Source organism: Haemaphysalis longicornis, unplaced genomic scaffold (genome assembly GCF_048455015.1).
Source record: "Haemaphysalis longicornis isolate Haplotype H1 unplaced genomic scaffold, Haemaphysalis longicornis Haplotype H1 scaffold_67, whole genome shotgun sequence".
NCBI lineage: Eukaryota > Metazoa > Arthropoda > Arachnida > Ixodida > Ixodidae > Haemaphysalis > Haemaphysalis longicornis.
The window spans coordinates 1,410,952-1,433,285 of record NW_027526419.1 but is presented as its reverse complement, the minus strand read 5'-3'; the positions used below and the strand labels follow the sequence as shown (position 1 = coordinate 1,433,285).

General features: G+C 44.7%; 1 protein-coding gene across 1 annotated transcript; it reads right to left on the bottom strand.

The window, feature by feature from the left end:
- Positions 1 to 1,587: 1,587 nt before the first annotated feature.
- On the bottom strand, positions 1,588 to 20,938 carry LOC144144221 (uncharacterized). The gene is made up of 5 exons (XM_077675591.1): positions 20,822 to 20,938; positions 15,504 to 15,631; positions 15,342 to 15,433; positions 6,958 to 7,062; positions 1,588 to 1,760 (listed from the first exon to the last, which is right to left on the bottom strand). The coding sequence occupies exons 1-5, from the start codon at positions 20,927 to 20,929 to the stop codon at positions 1,588 to 1,590; spliced, it is 606 nt and encodes a 201-aa protein (XP_077531717.1). The 5' UTR covers positions 20,930 to 20,938.
- Between the last annotated feature and the right edge of the window lie 1,396 nt (positions 20,939 to 22,334).

Sequence of the window (22,334 nt, the reverse complement as noted above, 5' to 3'; positions counted from 1 at the left end):
TAGGTTGGAGCTTTCTGTTAGCCCGCTTTTTTCAAGGAACGTTTACTTCTAGCAAAGGTCTATTTCTGCGCAGCTACTCTACGCCGTTCAAAAAGATATTTTAGCTGTATTTGTGAAATAGTCCGAAATTTTGCTCTCAACACTTTCCTGAGTATATACCTTAACATCTTCAAACAATGCACCGTTAGACATCTAACAATAGGCGTAAAGTGTTACAAAGCGTACTACGTCAAAACAGAAAGTTAGTCAGCTTTTAGTGTTTTGGTAATCTCAAACTAAAAAGCGAAAATGTGTTCGTGAGGTCACAAAGGTCCATAGAATTCAGCGCCTTCATGCAACAAACATATGAAACGAACGAAAAAACCGTTGCTCTCTCAGAGAGAACGTGTTCATTTGATATTAACAAGGAAACTTGGGGCGGACAAAACAAAGAATTGGCAAGAGCAGGCTTACACATTATTAGGCAATTGCCCAAATTTTAGTGACTTCCACGGATGATGCTGAGGCAGGCAACGGCAATATCGCGGGTTTTTCACATAAATTTTACTTTCACAGCCACATGATGCCTCTATAGTAAAGCCGTGCAGCGCCCTTCGACAGCACAGAACTCCCGGATACCAATGTTCGGGGGAACCAGGAAAACGAAACTTTTAATAAGCTCCGCGGTTTCTCCAAGGCAAGAACAAGCGGCGAATAAAGAATAGGAGGAAGGCAGCTTCATGCGTTAAGCCACTCGCACCAGCCGCCTCCTATTATCGTAGCTCTCTTTTTGCAGCCATGTTATTTAAAGCTTAAAGGGAAAAAATGTTGGTAAGAAGGGTAAGTCGAAGTGTTTGTTCACTCAACAACTTAGCGGCAATTTCCCCTCTCCAACGTTTTGGACTTGCCCAAAGTTGTGCCTATTGTTACTAACTTATCCTGCAAGAAGGACTTGATAGTTGTCGTTCCGCGGGGAATAACGAATATTTAGGGAGACATATGGTGTTTAAATTACGTAAATTTTGTATATGAGAACTTCCTTCATAAAGCCTAAATCATGTTCCCTTTGCGATACAAAAAGCATCCCGACGGAAAAGAAATAGGAACTCATGGAGTACATCCCCACTGTTGAGCGGGATGGAAAAAAAACCACACTTCAGAAATAATTCATGAGCAGTACAGATCTAGCAACGCGCGTTGTACAAAATGTTCCGCATGTTTCGTAAAACAACCTCCAACCATCATTTTTAGCATGAGAAATTGTCGACGTTACGCTATCGAGAAGCAGGATCAGGGCACCGCTCATTACTACATCGCCATCAATTGTTTCTTTTGTGCTATCATTGTGGTGCAAATTACGCCCACAATAGCCCTGTCATTTAATATACTTTTTTTTCACACGACAGCTTCTAGCAGTTACAAGGTCGCTATTCATGGTGCAATTTACGAAACGTACAAGCTTAACATTATCTTTAGAGTTTCTGTACCGTTTACAATGTTTTTGAAGCCGAAAATAATTACCACTCCTTCATTAATTTACAAATTTTATTGAGATTTTCCTTACAACCAGCGTCGTTTGCACGCCGTTGGCTGAATGATATATTAACGCTAATCGCTCTCCGGCTTCTTATAAACTGAGCATGTGTCGTTGTAGGCTTTGTACGTTTGATTGCGTCCACAAAGATCTTGAAACGCTGCGTCGCAAGCAGTTATGTTCTTTTTGGGGCCGCATCTTGTACCTTTTACCCGGAGCTCACAGGCTGTATAACTGTAGTATGTATCTGAAACGAAAAAATAAGTGAATTAGTATCATTAAAATTATGCAGGAACAGGGTCTAAACCTAAAGAAAGGGTTTTGCTATTGGTTATCAAGAAAACGCTCACTGGCTGGTAAAAGGGCACGCAAACCAGTCTTGTTATTCTGATATTGCGGCTTCGCAATCACAAAACGCTCCCAGTACAACATTCTCCGAGAAAAATAACATGGTATTACTTTAAGTAGGCACAAATTACGGCAAGCAGACAGCACCCTTTTCTGGAATAATGCTTTCAAATTTATTTCTCACAAATTTTACACTGTTCTATTCGGAACGTTCATTCTTTAAATCACTAAAAACTGGTAGTGGCCAGCAATGTGTCGGCAATCACAAAGTTGAAGCCCCTTTTTTGACAGAAAGGGTTAAAACGTGAAGCCTCCTTTCATACAACCTGAGCCAAAGACAGAGACTAAACACTAAAACCCCAACTCCTTCGACGGTGTAGGATTGGCGAAATCGGATAGACGTCGGCTTTAAAACGCGAGGATCCCAGGTTCGATTCTGATTACGGGAAACGTTTCTTGTTGAGGTGCTATCATGTTGCAAAACTCACAGTGTAAGCTTGGCCTTCCTCCATTGCGTTTTACCCGGAAGACCGACGCCATCAGTAAGGCATGAAAAGCTTCCCTCCGAAAACCTTTATTTGCAATGAACCTTGTTTTACTTTTTGCGGTTCATATGATCCAGCATTGGGCCATAGGTAAGTACTCTTAGGTATATATGTCATTTAAATGATGTTTAATGACATTATGTGTTTTAGTTTGTGGGAATCGCCGAGAATGGCAACCCCGAGTCAGCGTGCGCTTCGAGAAGAGGAGCGATGCGCCGAAAACTCGTCGGGCGCGTCGCTAGTTCCACAGTACCCCGAGAAATGGCACCACCGCTCCGCGAGCTCGCACGCTAGCCGGGTATCCGCAAACGTGGACGTGCTGGGCGAAGGGCATTTAGATATCCTGTCCGAATGACATTGGCGGAACAGGGAGGCCGTGGCGGAGCACGTATCTCAGGTCCGGGCTGTTATTGTCGCGAACCTTGAGTTCCTCCTCTTCATGACCACGGCAGGATATCGTATTCCGTGAATACCATCGAGCTTCGTGCTTGCATGTATTGGGATACACCAAACAGCTGTGCCTCGGCACTGCTGTCTACTGTGTTCTTGCATCGGCGAGACTCGCTGGGCCTGACTTGGATGCAGTGGCCCACATGCGCAAAATTAGGCAACCTTGTGCTCTCTAAAGCGTTGAAACATTGGGACCAGGACAGGGGTGCAAAGACTCACTTTTTGCATTTTCTACATAAAGACCGATTACATGTTTAACTAGCCCTTGCTCGGGCGTTCGCGGCAAGTGGCTGTACGTTTCTGTGCGCCTAGGCGTTGTAGAGTTATTCAAATTTTCACGATGCTGCCTATGTCACCCTCCACCGTGGTCCTATTCCCATCCCAGTATAGGCACGGCGTTTCTGACGTAGCGCTGAACTTAGTTTTTTTCCCCTTCGTAACTTAGTTTCCGGGGCAGCGGAATGTCGTCTTCAGCTTTGACAACAATTTTGACCCCTGCTTTGCGAATTTTTGCCTTTTTGTTCAAGTTTAACCCCGCTGGCTGGGCCGATTAGCTTTGCGATTACTTGGGGTTATTTATATCGCGTTTCAACGAGCGGTATTATTATACGGCCTTGCCTTGTTTCTAAGTGCCTGAGCGATGCGCCAGAAGTTTGTTTTACCTATTTCAACTGTTTAAAAGTCCCGCCCGGTGAATTACTTGCTTATTCTGCGATTTTGCACAGGCGGCTTCGCCAGAATGTGCTGCGGTGACTTTCGTTTACATTTGGGCTTTTGGCGATAACTTTACCACAGGAGCGCCTAGGAGTTGTTTTATCTTGTCAAACTACCGGAACAGCCCCGTGATAACGCGAGTATGACCTTGAAGGGGGCACCCTGTCGCGGAAGTTAGCTAGGTTTCATTTACTTGCTTTGACACACGGTGTAAGAATATTCTTACACCGTGCTTTGACACCAGGTGTGACTCAACGCGGCCACTCCTGCGCCGAAAAAAAGAGAACGGTTATATCTGTATAACTATTGGTGCTAACAGGTTCAAACGCGGTACAAATGCGCTCGAGAACTTTATAAAAGAGGAGTGCGAATGAATTAGGACTTACATCACTAATTCTCTGACGAAAATTTGAAAATTCGCGCAGCTTCGTCTACACACGTCCGCCATGTCATGAAGCTTCTCCTCTCAAAGACATGAAAATAGGAAAAGCTGCAGGTGACAACGGCATAACCGTGGATATTTAGAATGAGGGACGAGATGTTGCGCTGGACAAGCGTCCTCTACTACTTTCTAAATGCTTGATGACTGAAAAAGTGCCCATAGCATACAAAAAGGCCATCATTTTAATTCATAAGAAGGGAGATCCCAAGGACCTCACGAATTACAGACCTACCAACTACCTCTGAGCTGTTTACAAGCTGTTGACCCCAGTTATAGTCAGCCGTATAGATGACAACCTGAATTCCCAAGAACCCAAAGAGCAGGCTCAGTTTACGAAAAGGTTATCAACCATGGATCACATTCATGTCGTCAATCAAGTGCTTGAAAACTCCACAGACTACACTAACCCCTTTAAATGGCATTTACAGATTATAAGAAAGCGTTTGATTCTGTACTCCCCGCAGCCGTTCTAGAACCACTAAATGAGCAGGGAATAGCAGAAACTTACATAAGATTATAAAAGACATGTACAAGGAATACACTGGAAGAAAAACCCTCCACAAAAGAACAGTTAATTTCCGATTTAAAAGGGAGTAAGACAGAGATACCATCTCGCTGAAACTATTCACACCATATCTGGAGGGGGTATTTAGAACACTTGGCTTGGAAAACATAAGATTAAGGATACACGAGGAATACTTGAGCCATTTGAAATTTGCGGACGACATAGTCTTGCTGAGTGAGACTGCAGAACGCATGCAAACAATGCTTGAAAAACTACAATCAGAAAGCGCGGCCGTGGGTATAAAAATTAATAAGAATAAATTTGAAGTAATAAGGAATAAGGAGGCCGAAAACGACCTTTTCAGATTAGTAAAGAAACGCTGAAAGGGTCTACAGCTACGATCATCCTCCATAGGGAGAGCAGTAAAATACCTATAAGAAAGGGTGTCAGACAAGGAGACACAATCTCTCCGATGTTATTCACAGCATGCTTACAAGAAGTATTCAGAACGTTGGATTGGGAACAGGTGGGAGTAAGGGTTAATGGAGAATACCTCAGTAACCTCAGATTTGCTGATGACGTTGCCTTGCTAAGTAACTCGGGGGACGAATTGCAAAGCATGCTTTCCGCACTGGGCGAACAGAGTAGAACCGTGGGACTGAAAATTAATATGCAGAAAACTAAAGTAATGATCAATAACCTCGGGACAGCACAGCGGTTTGACATAGGTGGCGAGGCAGTGGAAGTGGTAAGCGAATATATCTACTTAGGCCAAGTTGTGACCCCAGATCCCAACCATGAGGCAGAGATAATTAGAAGGATCAGAATGGGGTGGGGCGCATATGGCAGACATTCTCAGATAATGAATAGCAGCCTACCACTGTCGCTGAAGAAGAAAGTGTATGACAGCTGCATCTTACCGGTACTCACCTACGGGGCAGAAACTTGGAGGCTCACTAAGAGGGTTCAACTTAAATTGAGAACGACTCAGCGGGCAATGGAGCGGAAAATGATAGGTGTAACATTAAGGGACAGGAAGAGAGTGGAGTGGGTCAGGGAGCAAACTGGTGTTAAAGACATATTAGTAGAAATTAAGAAGAAGAAATGGACGTGGGCAGGACATGTAATGCGAAGGCAAGATAACCGCTGGTCATTAAGGGTAACAGAGTGGATCCCTAGAGAAGGCAAGCGTTGCAGGGGGCGGCAGAAAGTTAGATGGGCAGATGAGATAAAGAAGTTTGCGGGGATAAAATGGTCACAGTTGGCACAGGACCGAGGCAATTGGAGAATAATGGGAGAGGCCTTTGCCCTGCAGTGGGCGTAGATAGGCTGGTGGTGATGATGATGATGATGATGATGAAAGAAATAAAAAAAAATCGCTACTTTGGAGGACTGGTTAGTGCTCACCCCAACCTCGATAGAGAAATCCCACTCAGAATAGATATGAGTTGGGAGCACTCGGTAAGCACTCCCAAATACTGAAAGTAAGCTACCTCTGTCACTAAAACGAAAAATCTCCCATCAACGAATACCGCCGGTGATGACATACGGAGCTGAAACTTAACGCCTTACTAAACCCTTAACTAAACGCCTTAACGCCTTACTTAACGCCTTGGTCCGCTCAACGGGCCAATGAACAAATAAAGTTAGGAATAACACTCAGGGACTGCAAACAGGCTACCTGGATTAGAGAACAAACTAGAGTAGATGATATCCTAGTTCAAATAAAGAAAAAAATGGACTTGGGCTTGCCATGTAGTGAGACGAACCGACAGCCGGTGGACAAGTAGAGTAAGAGTAGATGCCAAAAGATGGGTCTAGAAGAAGTGGGAGGCCAATAACATGATAAAGGGAGGAAAGATGGAAAATTGGGTGTAAACTGTGGACTCGAGCAGCGCAGGACAGAAGTGGTTGGAGATCAGTGGGAGAGGCATTCGTCCTGCAGCGAAACCGAGGTGGGTAATGATGGCGATAATGATGTTTACTTTATTCGCACTTCTTTAAGTCACGACAACACTCTTCCCGCCATGGTAAAATATAGTAAAAGAAACTAGGAAACAGTGGTCACGGTACGGCGGTACACGTAGGGGCGAACAAAACTTGGCGGGACCGTTGACATGACAGAATAAAGACACAACATATTGTTTCAGGTGTTTTTCATATTCAAAGAATATCGGAGATCATTCTGTCCGCCAGTCCACACACGTAGGCTCAAATGACAATTTATATCCAATTTTTCCCAAACCTAACCAGCTTGACGCCGTGGTCCCTCTAGGGAAATAAGTTATGATGTGCTCTGAAATTGTCAAAAAACCACTCGGCCCAAAACATGCTCCTCACTGTGTTCCATACGCACAAAAAACCTATCCATGCAGGTAAATTGCTGACTCGAAGCATTTTTTTCTTCTTGCACACCAAAACTATTAAAAAGCAGTCTTACTGCGGAAATGCTGATCTCCTATTGGGGTGATGTCAAGGGTCAAAAAAACGCCGCACCTGTTGTTTTCATCTCTGTAAACCAATTGTTCCGTGTAGTCCTGCCGATCTGTAAAAGATAAAAATCATATTTGTTAACAGCACACTGAAAGAGCACAACTCGCCAATATAATGCATTGTATATGAGAGGCTCCTTGAATGAAGACAGAAATAAGGCTAAGCAGTCAAGAAACCCAAGGAAATCAAAAGGGAAAATGGGGTAGGTCATTTTAGTCTTTTTGAAACAGATATTTGTTTTGAAAGAAAAAAAATGCAGGAAAACACACCCGCCGGGTGGGATCCGAAGCCACGACCTCCAGAATGCGCGTCTGGTGCGATGACGACTACGCTACCGGGGGGGGGGGGGGGGGGGGGGGCTGTGCTCTACTCCACTTCCGTGGGTATTTGTGTCAATTATTTTCTCTGCTTGGAAATGGTAGCCAGCGCCACGCCAGATTTCAAGGCCTCTGCATTATGCTCGTAACATCACACTCCTTGACCGAGTCGTGCGGTAAACCGCCTACATATGTTTACTCGCACCGCACCTTTCGTTTCCGTCGCCTGGTTCGCTTTGTTAACATTTATTGCCATTTTAACGAAACAGCAATACTCAGTTAACATTTGGTCACTCTCAGAGAAAACCTTTCTAATTTTTTACACACGACTGATGCGAGGGGCAACAGACTGTACATGTCTGCTTACTCCTAGCTTACTGGGCTTGTTTTCTATAGAAAATAAAAAAAATCATACACAGGTATTCCACGCATTTATTTTGATCGTCTCCAACACCATCTGCCTCTAACCACACGTTTACTTACTGCTTCTTTTCCCTTCATTCATGTTGCATTACTTCACTGTCCTCAGTTCTCAATGTTGCTCCTCCGCCTTTTTTGTCCTCAATTTGGCTGTTCTCATATTAACGTTGATGTTCGGCGGAGTGCTCACGGCGGCGTGCAAGACGTTGTGAAGCACCGTGTTCGGGTGGTATCTTTTGAAGCAAACATCAAAATCCTAATTCCCAGAAAAAATGTGTTTCGAGGAGCAATTCTCGTTCGTTTCATGCAACATAGAACCATGGGGAATTATATTTTTCGGGCAGCTCTTTCTCAACGAGCTGTGTCTGCGAAGCAGCATTCACTACCGCTGGCTGCAAAAACGTCAGGGAACCTGTGGATAGATTTTCAATAAAGATCGTCCTATCTAGTCGTAGCTCACTTTCTTAAGTTGTAATGTTCAATGCGCGCGATTCACAAAGCAGTTTATTGGGGGCAGCGTAGGCGCAAAATGTAGCAATGCCCATTATTGCTCGCAGGTTGGGCTCCTTCCTTTTGATGCCGTCAGTTGTGCTTTTGATACCGCGATCTTCCACAAGTTTGGCTGAATCCAGAGTTGTGCGGCAAGGTTTACACAGCTATTGCATACCTGAAACCGCTAGGGAGTCCCGAAGCCTCAGTTTTCTTTCAGATTCGATCTGCTGTACCGAAATTTGGTAATTGGATCCAGAGATCCAGACAGTCGACGTTAACTGCCAAGCCAATCGTTGAGACTGTCCATCTGTTGGAATTTACCAAGTAACACGTATTCGAAGTGCACGTCTTCGAGGCAGTACTGACTGACTTCAATCAGAGAGTACGATGTGACTCTGAGCGCCGAGTGTGTTTCTTACTTTAGATTTCCTCTAGCTATTTTCATGTTTCTCCAGGTGTTCATTCATTCAACGAAATCGATAAGAAACTCAATTTGCTTATCAGTCATATCTCGGACTGGCTCTTGCATGGTATCGTTATGTCGCCGTCCCTTTGATCGAGTTTCCACGTCGACAATACACCACCATTTTTTCTGTATTACGTCGATGAATGCTTCTGTCTCCGTTGCGCAAGGCATGTTGGGCTGTGTTCCCAGCATTTTCAGTGCTTCTTCACCAAATGGCCTCACCACCGTAAGTGCCAGCTTTACGTTATGTCACCTAAGGTTTGAGGTATGCCAACCCTTGTACGTCAATCCATTGCCAAACTGAAAGGCTGTTTTTTTCTGAAGTTTGCAAGTCTCGAAGTGTCTTGAATAAAGCTCCGTTGATGACCACTGATGAACTGGTGCTGTTGAGCTGAGGGTAGAAGATGCAGGTCCCTCGATTCTTTATGCACATTAATAACAGCACTGAATCTACAACGTATAACAGGGGCCGTGAACAGTCTGCCGAATGTGGGTGTACTATATTTGCAGCTGTTGCTTTCGAAAACATGAGCATTACCTTGCTGTTAACAGGATTGTTCTCAGTCACAACTGCAACCACCGTGAACCTGGAACTTTCCACAGCGCTTCATGCAACTGGCTGGCTCCATTACTAAACATACGAAGAGTGTGGGTGACATCTACTTGTGATGAAAGGAGGCATTGTTATGAACACCTGTGCAGTTTTGACTGACTTTGATGAGTTAGAGGCTCCGACATTGAGTGACCACGTGTGTACTCAAAGTACTGCTGGAGGTGGATTTCATCTATAATGACCGTAACACATCTTTTGTGTGGCTTCAAAAGTTTTGCCAGTTCATTCACATATCTTTAAAAGCCTTCTCAATTTTTTTCCTGTGCAGTACTCACATTGTACTCACTGCAAAGCCTCATTATTGTATACTGATGAGGCAAAATCAACGCTCCAGTCCTTCGTACAAACATGTAGGCATGAGGGGAAATGATGCAAAACAAGCTGGCAATATTTAACGTCTGCTGAATACCTTAAGGCACCTCCTTCTTTAAGGAGCAGGTACAACTGCTCTATCAATAACGAAACTGCTTCCACTTTTTCTTTTGGCAAAAGGTCCTTATTTCAAATGTCATCTAAAAGTCACAAAACGAATTGAAAACAGGCTTCCCGTTTTTCATCTTTTTCTCAGGTATCTGGGGCTTTACCTTGATCCACCCTGTCCAAAACATCTTGAAGTCCGCAGTGCTGACACCACATCCGCAAAGCTTCACTTTTTTACGAAACGCCAAGACTTCCATGTCCTGCTGACTGTTGCCGAGTGCTCAACCTATGGGTGCCGGCACTTATCATTGCACTTCAAGAGCAAAAAGGCAATTTGCCACTTAACGACCCAGAAATCGGAAACTGGAAAGCCTGGCAGTAATGATACCAATTCTTCAAATGATTAAACCCTGTTCTGCCGCTCTTCATCCTCGTATGGCTCAAGTTACAGCTCATTGACTTCCTGGAGCTGTTTATCTTCAAGGCGAGTTCTCTTTGACTCTAACTCCTCACGGATGGGTGCGCATCTGTCAAATAAGAAGGGCAATTCGGAAACAGCGTTGGTGTTGCGTCTTGAGTGTGTCTCGTAAGGTTCATGGCCCCTTCTATTGTCTTGTTATTCTGAGCTGTGTACGAGGTAGTTGTCCGCCGATACTCCGGTTTGAAGAACAGCTCGCACACCTGCGAGACAGGCAATAGAAAACAGTGTAGTTAAAATTACCAGACCTTTTCTATTTCTACCTCTACACCCTCCTTGCGCTATGAAGTAGTTTGTGCAGCACCACTCTGGCTAGTTGGCGTTTTCAGCACGTTCCAATAGGCCTAAGTTATAGTTTCGCTATTCAGTTTCTAACAGCACAGAGCATAGCTTCTATATCCGTATCGGAAAAGCAGGCGCTTTGTTTTAACTTCTGAGAGCGCCATCACGTTATTCAAATTTTAAGCAGCAAGCAGGCTCGTGGGAATGGTGGTGAAGCACGGTATCTTACCTTGGGGTCGCGCAAAGTCTCGATACCAACGTCATCACGACGAATCGCCTGTGTCCTTTTTTGCTCTACGGTCGTCCTTCCGGATCGAGTACGCACAGACCTTCAGCCCACCGCCATTGGATTGGATTGGATCGAAAGAACGTTTATTTGACCTGCAGTAAAGTGCGCGCGCTTTAGACGCGGCCTACGTCGTCTTCTTGGCGCGCCTGCAAGTGTCTCGACTCGCCTTTTCAGGCTCGCCGAGTCCCTGCCTGGCTAACGCCTCGATGACCCGCTGGATGGCCTTGAGTTGCGTTTCTTGGTCTTCTGTCCGCGTCGCCCATTCAAGCGACGGCGGGAACATCCGTATTCGTGCTTCATCCGGATGCTTTTTGCAATCCCACAGAATGTGTTCCATCGTGGCTCTTTCGTCGAGGCACACCTTGCACTTGTCGTCAGGGTACGCGTCCAGGTACACCTTGTGTAGTACTGCTGGGTTCGGCAGCGTTCTTGTTTGTAGCTGTCTGAACAGGACAGCCTGTTTTGTTTAGGCTCTTGTTTAGGCTTTAGGCTTAGGCTTTGTTTAGGCAGTTCTCTCCTTGCCAGTCTGTACAGTTTGGTGATTAGTTTCCGCGGCAGTTCGGAACACAAAATCGGCCCATCGCCGCGTCCCGTACAGTTGCACCACGTTCAAGCCTAGCCACCGCACATACGAGAACTTGATCCAAAACACATTACCACCACGGCATAAAACAGCGCCCACGTCATTTTGTGAAAAAGCAACAGCGTGCACATGAACAGTCCCTCCAAACACAAAACGTCATGCCGTACCCGCGCCCAAACCGGTCAAGCGCGCCCCGCTAGCGCCCTCTAGTGGCCCGACCACTAAACCACCCGTCGGTCAAAGTGGGGTGACATCAGAGCGTCGGAGCTGAATGGGGATGTAGGCTTAGTTTTCTTGGAGGCTTTGCCCAAGCACGGATGCAGCGTAGTGCCGAGAGGGGGAGTGGGCACCAAGCGCAGATGGGCGCAGCCAAGGCACGGCTGAGAGCACGTGTCCAGCCATGCGCCGAACGCAGGCGGCCGAAGTCAAGGAGAGGAGGAGAGTAGTCGGCCGATTGGAGAGTGCACTCCCAACCATAGAGTTTATTACTAATATATAGGTGGTTTCCGTTGAAAAGTTTAGCTGCAATTTCGCCGCTTCGCAACATGGAAACGGCCGCAGACATGGCCGATGCGCGATGGACATGGCGCGGCTTGGGCCACTGCGCCCGTACGCCGAAGAAAAAGAAACATCGGCGTGCGCCGTCTGCTCCGTTACAACCCGATTTTAAACGGTGGCGTCAACAGATATGTTATTAATCGCACTCAAATTGGACTCGAGGCAATACTTTGCGTTCGGTAAGGTAGAGTCTGTAATGTGCAAAAAAGTCATGTGCTTAGCACGGAAAAGTAACGCCGTCCCGCGGAGCCCGACGCAGTGACGGCGCACTCACACGGTTGCCTGCATGCGCGCCTAGCCAGTGAATACAGACAGGGCCGGTGTGGGCGTCGCCATTGCCGCTAGCCCCTCGTCTGCTTGTCTTAGCTAGCAGTATGGCTTCTTTTTGTCTCGAAGCAAAAATAAACAAAAAGGGGTAACATTATTTTCTTGTCCGCCGTTCCTGAAGCTTCTACATAATCACTGACAAATTAATTTTTTGCATGTTCAATTTTATAATAACGAAATAAATTAGATAAAACTTGTACAGTAATATTGATGGTTTTTTGCAGCCAGAGCCAAATTTTCAGCTTGTTCATGAGCCATGCCAAGCCCATGTGGAACGTGCCTGCCCGGTACATGAAGGAACGATCGCTGAAGCGCGGCTCCCCTAGAAAGTGGCGCCAGATTTCCCTCTAGTATACATTGGAATGAAACTATATGTTCGCAACAAATGGTTCGGAGGAGCGCGTAATTAGACAAGTGCGCTTACGGGTCGTTTCTCGAATGTTCGAAAAATGGGTCGAGTCGCGCGCTATCTTGAAAGGGCAGACTAACGGGGACGGCAGGAAAGGTCGGCCGCAAACGGGAACCCGTTTGCTTGTTTTGAGGGATTGGGGAACGCCATGCATCAACTCTGTTAACATCAGCCCCCGCGACTTCGGGTCAGTGAAGGTGGGCTAGTTTTAGGGGCGAAGCCCCTTAGGGGCTGGGGCTGCGGCGTCTCCTGTCGTCTGCGTCTGATGTGGTCATGGTACTAAAACACCGGGACACTCATCTTCCAACGCGCGTGTGCTAAAAGAAAAGTGTGCAAAGGCTGAAACCAGTACTAAATAAACTATCATTATGTGAATATTTCTGGAACGCTCTAAGTCCGCTTCCGCAATCGTCTTGTACAAGCAGAACCTGTTTGCAGACGAGTTATAATTTGTGTTACACTGAAATGGCTATCGGCTCTTGACGCTAGGCGTGATCGGGCTGGGTGGTCGGTCGAAGCATGAAAAGGCATACTTACCTGGTGCTGGGCCTCGTTGATCACCGAGGACGAGACGACAGGGCGGGGCGCGGGCATTGCACTGCGCTCGCCTTTACCCCTGCCACCCCGAACTGGGGCCGATGGGGCATGGAAATTGCTTAAATCCGGTTCAACGCAAGAGAGGGCGCCACCGCCTCGGCAAGCGCACGATTGCTTCTCCCACCGGCGCTTCTCCGGCGCTCATTCAGAGCCCGCCATTTGGAAAGAGTGTGATTTACAATTTTTGAATACGCTTACACATTGCATGCTTCGCCCTCCCCAGGGTTCACGTAAGTGGAGATGGCCCGGAATTTCTATTCCTAAAATCTTTCAATTGCTACTTTCAAGCGAAAATATGCAACCTACTTTCCCTTCTTTGCATTCTTAACTGTTGCTTGTCGATACCGGTACTAAGACGTTAAGAACAACGCAAAATCGAGGTCCTCGGTTCTACGAGTATCAGTGGCGTCGGTACCATAAACAATATAACGCTTGCTTACAGCTACTCATAAGTAGTACACGCTTAAGTCAAAGCCCCGGGGTATGAAAAAAGGTTCCCTTCACACCCAATTGCCGGGGTGACGCTGCTAACACCTCGTACGAGCACGATACACTTGCACACATATAAGTACACCACAAAGAGAAAACATGCAAAGCCCCTGTAGCTGAAACGACGGCTTCTGTATATATCTTTTAATGCTGCATCTATATCTACATCTGTAAACGCACTGTACATACTATACTGGATGAAATTTGCCATGTTGAACAGAAACATCATCATCACTACCATCATCAATCTATTTTGCTACATGCTCACCAGCGAGAATAAATTGTCATGAGGACAAAAAGAATCGGAAAGGCATATCGCCATCGGCTGGAGCGACGGAGTTCACTTGAATTGCCCCGTTTAGCTTTGGTCATTATTGGAACCTCTCTCTCTCCTTCATGTCTCGCTCGTGCTAAAACGTTTTCTTATAAATTTCATATTCGTATATCAACTACACGAAGAATAAATATTCGACACACAGCAATCGCCAGACTTTTATTTACTATTCAACATATGGTGCTTGTTCAGCGTTAACTTAAACCACTGTTGTGCAGTATGTGGTTGGTCGGTGTGGGCGATATAGTAACACGGAAGTGCTATACACCAGGCTTCGTTTGACGACTTTTAACAGCCAGGTTACGCTAATGAAAGCTCCCTGTGCCATTTAGAAGCATATCCGCGAGATAGCGCAAGCTCGCATTTACAGGGCCAGCCTGCGTCCGCGCTTGTTCAGCGTCCCAGACTATCGCGTTGCAGTGCCACTGACAATGTCACCGCCTTACGCACTGTAAAAGGCAGCGACGTCGACTAATAAAGCTTAACCGACAATCTACGTCCAACCAACGAGAGACGCCCCGATTGGCCAGCATCCAGAGTCGTTCAGAGAGCGTGCACGCCTATACAAACGGGTTGCGTGTAAAACGTTCCGTGAGCTAGCATTTCGCTGGTACGACTGGCGTATGATTGACGAATTTGAGCCGTCTGGCTCCGAAGATTTTGCAAAGACTTTCCCGTTGGGGAAAGCTTTGGAAACACGTATAATACTGCTGGTCGCGCCTGCAGAACTTGCCGGGTTTCGTAGGATGTTGGGCGAAAGCCTCTTGCCGGCGCACCCTTGCAAACTCAGGACTTCGGGCAAATTTCCGGGCCCAACTTCGGCCGAGAACGCCACCATTTTACGGGACCGCATTAGCAAATAGGCGAATGCTTCTTAAATGCGCGCATCACTTTCGTGTTAAGTCGACTGAACTGACAAAGGGATAAGCGTGTTTATTATAGTTGCTTCAAGTGCTCTTGTTTGTAAGCTAATGTTTTATTCGGTGTAGTCGTAAAAAACAGAAACTTTGTCACTTACGCATGGCTGTAAAAACTGATTCTTGCCCATAGTATTGACTAATGTTTCATTTCCTAGGGTGACTTGAATAAAAGAGAGGCTGTACCTCACTATGTAGTTCTTATATCTCCTGCACGGGACGCAGTTAAAATGGGAGTCCTAAATCAGGATAAAGTGTGCCGTTTTGATGAACAAGCGAAAAGGCATATAACACTAGTGCAAAACAGCCAAATACAAAAGTGAAAAAATCGTCGTGTTACCTGCATCACTAACTTGCATCATGGTAGGCCCGTACCAAGGGTTCAGGTCATAATAAGATCCCCTAAGCGGCTCACTTTTTTGGTGGTGAAGCCTGAAAGGCGAAACAGGTGTTTTCAAAGACATTCACTGTGCACCTTACCGTAAAGTGTGACGGGGCGTACCTGGTGTCAGACCTATTTCTCAAAAAGTAAACTTCTTTGTGCGTCTCATACATAGGGTTGTCAACTTTGCAGCAAACGTCTTTCACTGTCGTTGATACCGTCCAAATATACCGCGTCGTATTGTAAAACTGGTGGGGTATACAAAAACAATGCGTCAGCTTCTGCAAAACTAATGACATTTCGCTGTGTGTAATGCTATGGTACAAATGCATGCTACCAATACGTGAATAAAATTTCTTACGATATGTTCTTTTTGTTCATGTACCAATGTTTAGGTTCAACTAAAACCATGGTTCGCCGCAACTGTAACCGGCTCATTTGACTTGGTTTGTCCCCCCCACAAATACGGTTCCCCCCTTGAAAGCCCTGATATCTCTGAAACAAACTAATATCATTCGTTCGAATACATAGCCCCGGAGCTTCCAAACGTTCGCAGCTGTTATGTAAACACTGCGTTATAAGTAACCTTCACTAAGGAATAAATTTACAAATGGTGAATGCATCTAATATGCGTGTTTCGTGGCACAATGTACTTGGTACAATTTTGGCTTAATATTTTTTCACACAATTTATATATTCAGACATTGTTATATAATATATAACATATAATATATTATTACATAATATACATATTATTACACATAATTACATAATAAATATTCACACATTATTGAAATAAAATAAATATTTCACGAGCAGTTATGCCCAGATTTCTTTTCTCGACCGAAGCTGCTTCACGCACATGAAACAGCATTGCGGTATCTGGTGTAACTACGCGGGGAACATGCATTTCCACGTAGAATCACTGGCCTCAATTCAGTAAAGGAGGGCATCATTGTCAGTCTGCATGGAATTGTCGCTTGGAGTGCTTACTCTTTTCTGAAGTGACTGAAGGTTATGCTTTTTAAATGCTTAAGCCTTTTTAAATGGACTAAACCGGGAATGCCGTGCGTCCCCGTGTAATTCTCGGTATGCCACACCTTCGCCGCAACAGGAAATGCTGTTAATAAATGGTCCTAGGTCATTCATATTTCCATATATGCCCGCTTATACTGCGCTTCAAGAAAAATCTCCCAAGGAAAGCTTTTGCGTGTAAAGTAAGAAAGCCGCATTTAAAGAGGCGCACTGTATCATTCTTCCAAGGGATACCTGCAGCTGCATAGATGTATTGAATTGAACGCGCTAGGGTCTTCATACGTTGATGTCCAAATCGTTATACTGCTTCTTAAAAACGAGATCTCAGAAATGTATAGCTGTGCCGCCAAATTTAAAAGACTTAGAAAGCAGTGCAGCTTGCGCATCGCTTTGGTACTTGAGAGTTTCGGGACTTTTTTTGTCTGAAACACTTAAGGCGTTGGATTGTTCTGTTTCTTAGCAGGTAGGTGTTTAGAACACTAAACTGACCTAATTTTTTTATGAAAAGCGAATCCTGTACGAAGTTAAGATTTTCAAATTAGCCTAATATTTTTGCATATTTGCAGCCGCACACTGGGCATGACTACCATCTGTACTTTATTACCCCGTCTTGCCTTAAATGTACCTGAACGCAATTATTTATAACTATACTGTACCAAGAAAACCCTTCAACTTCCCTATTTGTGTGCTGGAAAGTCTTCACAAATTTTCCTAAAAAAGCCGATCCTTAGAACGTTTGAGCCACTTGCTGGTCGGCTGGAGCGAATTGTTATGGTTCGTCCGGTTCACGAGCAGCCTCAAAATGGTTTATTTTCTATCCAGATTGCAACAATATTAGACCAAAGATTTTTGGGTGTCCGCGGAAACAAAGTATTCGCAAAACTGTGGTAATGTGCTCCCCCTGTTGTGATCATCCCGGACAGGCATTCAGCATATAAACATTTTACCGTCAAAGTTTTACAACTGTTTACTTCAGTACACGGAGTGACGATCATCTTTTTCAAGACTGCTTCTGTCAGAAAGCATTAAAAATCATTCCCGAATAAACGCTCGGTATCGCAAAAAAATTATTTCTGAACCCGCCTTGCAATTGCGGAAAACGTTTTTGCTAAAACTACTACATGAAACATTCCTACAAGACATCGTGCTTAGCTGCGCAACGGTTGAAATGTGCGCTGCGCAAGCCGGTTGCTTGAGTTGGGCGGGTCTTTCCAATCCAGTCAGAAATCTTGGGTAATATTAAAATTTCGGCCTTTGGATTAGCGGGTCTTTGTAGTGAAAGACGTTTTATTGCGCAAGGCGTTTTATAGCACGCTACTTAACTCGTCAGTAATGACATGTCCCACACCGGCTCGACAAACGACCCACCTCCTCCAAATGCTGTTCTGATGGAGGCGAAAAGCAAAAACGCCCGTGTGTACGAGATTTTGGGGCATGTTAAAGATTCCCAGTGGTCAAAATAATCCGGAGCCCTCCACTACGGCGCACCTAATCCCCTGCGATGTGTCGGCGCGTTAAACCCTACAATCAATCAATCCTCTATATGGTCGTTCCTGGTTGGCTCTATCCTACTCGTCAATGCTCCTATCTACCCACAGTGCTTTGAAATTGCGTGTACCCTATGACTGAGTAGAATAAGACCCGTGTTCCTCCCTTCTTTGCTCCTGAACTTTCTAATCAATAAACAATAAACAACGGCAGTAGCGAAAGGAAATGAGTAGCGGCGCAACGCGTTGAAAGCGCATCGGAGCAATTCGAAAGTGTGAGACGGATGCGGTTCTCGATGAAAATCGTGTTAAGCGCAAGAGGACGAAACCCTTCCGGAAGGCCGGGCGGAAGCATCTCTGGTGTTCAGTTCGACACTGATGATTTCGTATTCACAACCCTTAATATATGCTCAGCTGTCCTCCAACTGTTCTCGGACGATGGGTTAGTTGCCATGAGACTATACCCCTGCGGTCGCTGTCAGTGATTACAACGAGGGCGTGACAAGACAAACAAATTAAAGCCGTTCCACTCAATGCGAAAGCTGTCGAAAGTGCAGTGCAGTGCTTCGCCATAATCGGCCGTAGCGCCGTTATCCGCTCACGGCTACCACCCAATGCATTTCAAATTTCTCGCCTCCGTAGTGCTCGCGCGACCCTCACCTAAAACTGCGCCAGTGGGAGTTCCGTTCTTTATGTGCTCGCTTTTCCTCCCGCACGTGTTGGCGTTGCACTTCCACTTTTTTCGCTTACTATAGTAAACACCAAGCCAGCGAGCATTCCTAACTAAATGAACGTGGGGGCGGCAGGTTAATTACGTATATTTTGCCTCAAATGTGCCTATAGTTTTCCTTACGCTAAACAACGGGGAGATGTATAACAAACACCAGTGGTTCACGAGTTTTGAACGCTTATGACTATATAAACCGCTTGGCTTTCGAAGCCTCTGGGTTACTCCGCGACGACAGCCGCTACGACGGAACGCCGCGTGGCTCTACTTTGGTCCAGCGAGAGAGCTACGATGAAAAGCCGATCCCCTAAAGCGTTCTGCACTTAAAAATGGAGTAGTTTACGCGGTTCGTATTAATAATGGCATTCGGCCTGGGATGTCACACCTACCCGGTGAACCGATCACCGAGCTCCGTGCGTGCATAGATTTAACATTACGCATGAACGCGTCTATAGTTGCGATTATGCCGATCAGTGTATATCATAGCGGCAAGATGATTACGACCGTCGGTACTAAGTGCGATGACTACATCTTCGCTGGTCAGCATGATTCTCAAGCCGGGATAGCGTCATATTTCGTTTGCTCTATATAGGGCCTCTTATCTATCATGTACCGAAATTTTAAAAAACTGAAATGCGGTTACACGATGAAAACCTAGGGCATAATGTTTCCAGTACAATGGGGCAGCCGCCACTAATTTATTCGTTAATGAGATTTAAATAATTAATAGCAAATAATTATGTAATTCAGAAACTACTGTCCTAATTATCAAAGTGTCAATGAGGCACTTCTAGGTAGTCACGAGGGGCACCTAACTGCGGTATTTTTAAGGACGAACTAACTGCTTGGTCATTTATTCTGAGTACCAAAGAAATCCCGGTCCTCTGGCGTGTGGCAATCATAGCAGTTGGTTTCAATTAGCTTATTTTAAGGCGCTGCTTGGCGATAAACGCGGTAGCATCGTCACGTGGGGTTTTTCATATTTCGCGTGGTTTCCTCATCAAAGAGACTAAACTCAATCAGTTCGTTGGTGAAAATACCGCAGTTATATGCTTCACTCAGGTACCTACAAGTGCACCATTGACACATTAATGATTAGGGCACTACTTCTTGAAATATATAGGTATTTACAATTAATTAATGAAATCTCATTAGCGAAAAAATCGCTGGCCGCTACTCCACTGCACAGAAAGCATTATGCACTCGGCTTTGTTCGATAATGCCATTGCTCGTTTTAAAATCCTGGCGCATGATAGCTGGGACACCCTGTATAATTGCAGTTTAAAATTTATCGCTGAGTTCTGTCCTCAGTCTCTTTGATTTTGTCTGCGCTGAGCTTTTTAGCAAAATAATAAAAGTAATACAGATAAGATTCAAAACTTTTGCAAATATTTAGCATTTCTGTTTATCCGCGAATCGTAACAATAAGCAAATTTCCAACATTGCCTCCGAAGATGGCAGTCAGAACTGTAACCGCATTGCTATGGCAGCAAGAAACGCTTGACCTGGAGACTGACGCCGGTTTGGCACACTAATACCGGATTACTCAAACCAGTGAAAATCTTTTTTTATCTTATGGCCAGGTCGAGCTCATTTTTTTTTTACCTCTGCCACAGCAAATCTCGGCACTTCGAAACAGCCACTCTTGAATGCACTGACATCTGAGTGGACAAGACTAGCAAAACTTCGATAGCAGGAACTGCAAAAAGGCACCAGTTTATCCGGAAGCGAGTGTGAATAAGGGAGGGTTTGAGGCGCCCTTGTCTAAAATAAGAGGCTCAGCAACGCCCCCCCCACACACACACACACGCCCTGAGCTCGGTGGAAGTAGACAATTTGCTTTAAATCCAAAAAAAGAACAGAAAAAAACAGGTTCGAATGGTTGAAAGCACAAGGCTTAGTATGGAAGTCCTTGTGCCAGAACGTACGACCTCTCATCCAAGTCTAATCACTACAGATTTCCCAATTCGCCTGTTTTTTTTTCTTGTAACTTGTTAATGACACATTGCATCACTAGAATTTTGATGTGTCTCTACGATAATAAATTTATCCCTCCCATTGTTTTCTACACTTATCAGGTAGAACAACTTCTCACTGCTTGCAGTGATATTAGGCGTAAAGATAAAATTATTTTCAACAAACCACTACTTATGGCAATTACGTAAAAAAAGCATGCGTCTCATGCGAACCTGCCGCAGATCTACCAAGGGAAAGTAAAGCAGTGGCTCTTTAGAAGTTTCTCCGCTTGCAACAGGAACAATTAGAAATCCGAGAGCTGGCAAGTACGCAGACCACATATTGGTAGTATGAGCACTTACTAAGCATTGGGACTTATAGCTCGAATTCAGCCTCCTCAAAGTCAAATTGATATTTTTAGCGGGAACAAAATAATGGCAAAGGCCAGTTTTCTATATCTAACAAATCCTGTACCGTAAATTCACACAACACGGCGCAGGGCATCTTGACAGCCCTTTTGGAATTAGATGAATTGTTCGTTTATAATGACCATGTCCATGGTTTGAGGCTTCGCAAAAAGTGATTTTGTTTTTGAAAATCGAAATTGTCCCTTTGTATTCACACAAAATGACGTCATTCAGAAGTACAGATCGCAAGTGAAAGATACGGAGCTGTGCGGTCTGACGCCTTTCGGTTTACGTTTCTATGAACTTTTTACATTTCTGCTGACAAACAAACAGGCCAGAAAATATTATCAGTGAGGCTGTTTCTTTGGCTTGTTGCTACACGACACTTTCGGTTCAAGCCCCCAAATGTCGCTTCTTCGTGTAAACATCAATTCCTGTAAAAATTAACGCAAAATTTGAGAAATAAGGCATTACGTATAAGAAAAATTTCCTTTTCATAGCTTAATCGGGCACGATTTTCAAGTAAACACTACTTTTGATGACACTACTAGAATGAGAATAACAATAATGTTTATTGTGTGTTCATAAACGGCATACATAGGTGAATACACAGAAGGAGGCCGCATAGAACGAGACTGTAAGGGGTTCTCGTGTGAGTAAGTACATACAGAAATTGCAAAAAGATCAGAGCAGCTAGTTTGACAAAAATTAAATACAAGTACAGCAGTGCACAAACGAACGAAGGGGAATTACAAAATTAAGTGTAGTCAAAAGTGTTTATACCATGCTAAGCTGCTAAACTTGATGCTACAGCGTTGATAGTCGCCGTCAGTAATTTCAATTAAAATCATGAAAATTCCCTAAACGATCGTCCTTACAGAACGCGCGAATTTGGGTTTTTTTCTTTGTTTTCAGTCTAAAGCATGTTTATTGTTAATTAAGTTGGCGGAAAAACACAATCTTCAGTTGTGCGGAAGGCTCTCTGCAGATAACATCTCATTTTTCTCCAAAATGTTTCACGCACAACTCTTCATTCAGCAGCTCGTGCATCCAAATTTATATTTGCTATTGTCACGAAGCCGAGGACACATGGTTCGCGGCACTATTCATGCAAGCGTGGCAAAAATAAAATTTTGTTCATGGCTGTGAGAGCTTATTATAAAACTTGCATACTCGGCTACGTATTTCAGCTTTAAAAAATCACGGAAAGACTCAGCGATGTGTTCTACTCCTGATTATTCTACTCGTGCTTTGTTGACTAGTGTTGTTTTCCTTAAAAACATATCTGCTTTCATATATTTTCTGCCATGTTATTAGAATCTTCAGTTATACAAAGAGC

Bases quoted from the DNA above. Each gene is read 5' to 3' on its own strand.
- LOC144144221 (XM_077675591.1), bottom strand. From the start codon at position 20,929: ATGTGGTCTGCGTACTTGCCAGCTCTCGGATTTCTAATTGTTCCTGTT. The intron at 15,632-20,821 runs GTTCGCATGAGA...ATACCCCACCAG, and splicing joins CCTTGGTAGATCTGCGGCAG to TTTTACAATACGACGCGGTA. The intron at 7,063-15,341 runs GTAACACGACGA...TATCTTTTACAG, and splicing joins GATGCAAGTTAGTGATGCAG to ATCGGCAGGACTACACGGAA.